Source organism: Trichomycterus rosablanca, chromosome 15 (genome assembly GCF_030014385.1).
Source record: "Trichomycterus rosablanca isolate fTriRos1 chromosome 15, fTriRos1.hap1, whole genome shotgun sequence".
Taxonomy (NCBI): domain Eukaryota; kingdom Metazoa; phylum Chordata; class Actinopteri; order Siluriformes; family Trichomycteridae; genus Trichomycterus; species Trichomycterus rosablanca.
This window is the reverse complement of record NC_086002.1, coordinates 31914532-31919531: the sequence shown is the minus strand read 5'-3', so window position 1 is coordinate 31919531 and position 5000 is coordinate 31914532. Positions and strand designations below refer to the sequence as shown.

Below are 5000 nucleotides of genomic sequence, written 5' to 3'. Positions count from 1 at the left end.
ACCTTAATAAGTCCTCTTAATAATGTCCACCTTAATAAAAAGTCCTCTTTAATAATGTCCACCTTAATAAAAAGTCCTTTTTAATAATGTCCATCTTAACATCACCTTAATGTAATGTCCTCCTTAATTTAATAAAGTCCACCTTAATAACATTTTCTTTTATATAATAAGGTCCACCTTAATAATGTCCTCCTTAATTTAATAAAGTCCACCTTAATAAAATTTTCTTTTATATAATAAGGTCCACATTAATAATGTCCTCCCTAATTTAATAAAGTCCACCTTAATAACATTTTCTTTTATATAATAAGGTCCACCTTAATAATGTCCTCCTTAATTTAATAAAGTCCACCTTAATAACATTTTCTTTTATATAATAAGGTCCACATTAATAATGTCCTCCCTAATTTAATAAAGTCCACCTTAATAACATTTTCTTTTATATAATAAGGTCCACATTAATAATGTCCTCCCTAATTTAATAAAGTCCACCTTAATAACATTTTCTTTTATATAATAATGTCCACCTTAATTTAATAGCGTCCACCTTAATAAAAAGTCCTCTTTAATAACGTCCACCTTAAAAAAAATCCTCCTTAATTTAATAACGTCCACCTTAATTAGGTCTACCTTAATTTAATAAGGTCCTCCTTAATTTAATAACGTCTACCTTAATAATATCCTCCTTAATTTAATAATGTCCACCTTAATTAGGTCCACCTTAATTTAATAAAGTCCACCTTAATTAGGTCCTCCTTCATTTAATAACGTCCACCTTAATAATGTCCACCTTAAGTTAATAGCGTCTACCTTAATAAAATCCTCCTTAATGTAATAAAGTCCACCTTAATAAAATCGTCTTTAATTTGATAAAGTCCACCTTAATAATGATTTCCTTTATATAATAATGTCCACCTTAAGTCAATAGCATCCGCCTTAATGAAGCGTCCACCTTAATAAAACGTCCACCTTAACAACCTCCTCATTAATAACCTCCTCTCGTCCCTCTCTGATGTGTGTGACCTCACAGAGGAGGCGGAGCTCCGGCGCTGGCCCCGCCTCCTCTCCTGGGAGCTCCAGCGGGGGGTGTGTGAGGGGCACCTGTGGGTGTCGCTGTGGGAGAAGCCGGGGCGGAGCCCCTTCACCCGCCTGCACCGGGGCACCTGCTGCTGCCTGCTGCTCCAGCTCCTCCTGCTGGCCAACACCGTGTGGTACGCCACCGTCACCTACGCCCACAGGTACGTCCCCCGGCCGGGAGAAGGGTGTGGGTTCCGGTCCCCGGGGCTGAATTACTGAACGTGTGTGTGTGTGTGGGTGTGGGTGTGGCACAGCTTGGTCCCTGTGTCGGAGCAGGTGCCCCTGGACGCTGAGGTGCTCGGGGTGGGCGTGGTCAGCTGTCTGGTCATCTATCCTCTCTACCTGCTCATCTTCTGCCTCTTCAGGCTCAGTCGCAGCAAGGTGAGTCTCACACACACACACACACACACACACACACACACACACACACACACACTGTTACTGACGTGTGTTACCCCCCAGGTCACCGTGGAGAAACTCCCCCCCCAGGTGGATCAGGAGTCTCTGGAGATCGACGACTTCCTGGACAACTCCATGACCGGAAGCTCCTTCCTCATATTCAACGGGATTCCTACAGAGGTCAGTAGTGACCGCGACTCTTTCTTCATTTAGTCATAGCCGATGACTCTTGTTTGCTTTATTTTTTACTTTTTTATATATATATATTTTTAACATTGTTTTTTTTCTGGTTTTAGGTTTATTAACTCTTTTTTGCTACTTTTATTTTTTTTTCCCTCAGCATTTTCACATTAATTTTTCTGTCTTTATCTTTTTGTAATTTTTGTACATTATTTATTTTAGTTTTTTTCTTTATGTTTTTAGGTCTTTACTTGTAATTATTGATTGCTATTTTACTTATTGTTTCTTTTGTTATTATATTTTCTTCCCAGCATGATTAATTTATTTTTCTTTTCTCTCGTTTGCTTTGTTTTATCTGTTTGTCTTTAGTATTAAAAATTTTTTTTAAATTTTTAATTTTTATTCTCAGCATTTTCACATTTTTGTTTCATTAAAAAAAATTTTTTTTTTACATTTTTATAACATTATTCTTTTTTTTTTTTCATTCTGTCTTAGATCTTTATTAACATTTGTACATTTTTCTGTCTTTTCTTCTTTTCATTATTTTTTACCTTTTCTTTTATTTTTTTTATCCGTTTTTCAATATTTAAATTTTTTCATAACATTTTCATATTTCTTGGCCTAATTTTTAAATGTACATTATTGATTTATTTTTGTCATTCTGTTTTTAGGTCTTTACTTGTTTATCAATACTTTTGCTATATTATTTAGCATTTTTTTATTCTCAGCATGTTTACATTTGTTTTTTCTTCTGTTTGCTTTTTTTATTTCTTTTTTTAAACATTTTTTACATTATTTATTTGTGTCTTTTAGGTCTTTTACTTGTTTATTAACATTTTTTTTGCTTTTTTACTTAGTTTGTTCTTTTAGTATTTTTTTCCTCAGCATGTTTAAATTTTTCACTTTTCTTGCTTGCTTTATTTTTTTCTATTATTTATTTATTTATTATTTATTTCATTCTCGTATAAATGTATTTATTTTTATTATTGTCTGTTTTGTTCTTCACTCATTACTGTTTTCTATTTTAGAAAATGTTATTAAACGGCTCGGTGGGTAGCGCTGACTCCTCACAGCGAGAAGGTCTGTGTGGCTTTTCGGTTGTTTCCTGTCTTTCCTCCAGCGAGTCGGACCCACCGAGACCCTGACCAGGATGAACAGACAGTGAATGGATGTTTTATTGACTTGCTGCTTTTCCTGGTTTGTTTGTAGACGTACTCGGAGGAGACGAACATCGACCTGCCCACACCCTCATCTAAAAGGTGAGCTGTGTTTCCATGGTGATGGTGATGGTGGCCAGAGGGCGCCAGAGTGCAGGGGGAAATTAGACTTTGTATTTCTTTAATGTTACCCCCCATGATACGCGGTGCAGGTGGAGCCTCCCGGACGGCGAGTGGCCGGAGGGGGCGAGCGAGCCGTCAGTGGAGATGGCGGCCGGGTTTCCTCCTCGTCTGAAGCGAGGGCAGGGCAGCAGGCACCTGGGCGTGGACATGGCCTTCAACCCCGACGAGGACGAGGCGGCCGGGCGCGACCACAGGAACAAATACTTCACCTCCTCCGGTGAGATGAAAGCGGCTTTGAAGCGACATCAAAAGCTCGACAAAGTGTTTGATGTTTGAAGTGATGTCCTGTTCTCTGATTGGCAGATGAAGATCTGATCAAGCGGATCCTGACGGACGGACAGCTGCTCCCTCAGGACAGCGAAACGGGAGATCTGTGAGTCGTCCTCCTCCTCTTATTATATCTTCGTCCTGGCCGAAAGGATTACTGGGGGGGGAGGGGGCAATACTTTTGTATTTATCCATGTGTGTGTGTGTGTGTGTGTGTGTGTGTGTAGCTCCAGTATATTCGGGGATAAGACCGAGGTGATCCTGCTGCAGAAGATGAGCGACCCCGTCCCCGCGGCTGTAAGGAAGGAGCCGCCCAAAACCGCCTTCACCTCACGCACAGGTAAGATACGAGTGGAGTATTATGACATCACAATCCAGAGATGTGCAGCCAGGCCAGTTGGTTCTGTGTGTGTGTGTCTGTGTGTGTGTGTGTGTGTGGACTCGGACCCACCATGACTCCGTTGTATTTTTTCCCGCCAGTGGAGATGGACGTGTGTAAGCCCAGGCCGCTCCCGTCGGCGTGTGGACTGGCGGCTCTCTGGGGGAGCTGGACGGCTCTGATCCTGTCCAGCGGCGTGATGATTTGGTTGGGACTGAGCCTGAGCGAGCGGGTGGCTCTGATGTGGTTGATCTCCTGCATGGTTGGATTCCTCACGTCCTTCTGCGTCCTGGAACCTCTGAAGGTGCTCGAGCTCTTAATCACAATAGATTATTATGACGTCACAATAAGTTATTATGACATCACAATCGATTAGTATGACATCACGTGTTTTGTTATGACATCAGAATAAATTATGACATTACAATATATAATGACAACACAATAGTAGATTATTACTATGACATCACAATGGGTTATTATTACTATGACATCACAATAGATTATTATGACATCACTGTAGGATATTATTATTATTATGACATCACAATAGATTATTATTATTAGTATGACATCACAGGAGGATATTATGACATCACAATAGGTTATTATTATGACATTACAGTAGGAAATTATTATGACATCACAATAGATTATTATTATTAGTATGACATCACAATAGGATATTATTATGACATCACAATAGATTATTATTATTAGTATGACATCACAATAGGATATTATTATGACATCACAATAGGTTATTATTATGACATTACAGTAGGAAATTATTATGACATCACAACAGATTATTATTATTAGTATGACATCACAATAGGATATTATTATGTGATACAGTAGGATATTATTATGACATCACAATAGATTATTATTATTAGTATGACATCACAATAGGATATTATTATGACATCACAATAGGTTATTATTATGACATCACAGTAGGATATTATTATGACATCACAATAGATTATTATTATAATAATAATTATTAGTATGACATCATTATTAGTATGACATCACAATAGGATATTATTATGTGACACAGTAGGATATTATTATGACATCACAATAGATTATTATTATTAGTATGACATCACAATAGGATATTATTATGACATCACAATAGGTTATTATTATGACATCACAGTAGGATATTATTATGACATCACAATAGATTATTATTATTAGTATGACATCACAATAGGATATTATTATGACATCACAATAGGTTATTATTATGACATTACAGTAGGAAATTATTATGACATCACAACAAATTATTATTATTAGTATGACATCACAATAGGATATTATTATGACATCACAATAGGTTATTA

General features: G+C 37.5%; 1 protein-coding gene across 1 annotated transcript in view; it reads left to right on the top strand.

Moving 5' to 3' along the window:
• The window catches only part of pkd1a (polycystic kidney disease 1a), a 73198-nt gene that overhangs the window by 53878 nt on the left and 14320 nt on the right, over positions 1–5000 (top strand). The window contains exons 30-37 of the mRNA XM_063010939.1: positions 1031–1238; positions 1332–1458; positions 1540–1656; positions 2866–2915; positions 3026–3213; positions 3300–3369; positions 3491–3603; positions 3744–3946. Coding sequence (XP_062867009.1) covers positions 1031–1238; positions 1332–1458; positions 1540–1656; positions 2866–2915; positions 3026–3213; positions 3300–3369; positions 3491–3603; positions 3744–3946 — 1076 coding nt within the window. The remainder of the gene's footprint in view (positions 1–1030; positions 1239–1331; positions 1459–1539; positions 1657–2865; positions 2916–3025; positions 3214–3299; positions 3370–3490; positions 3604–3743; positions 3947–5000) is intronic.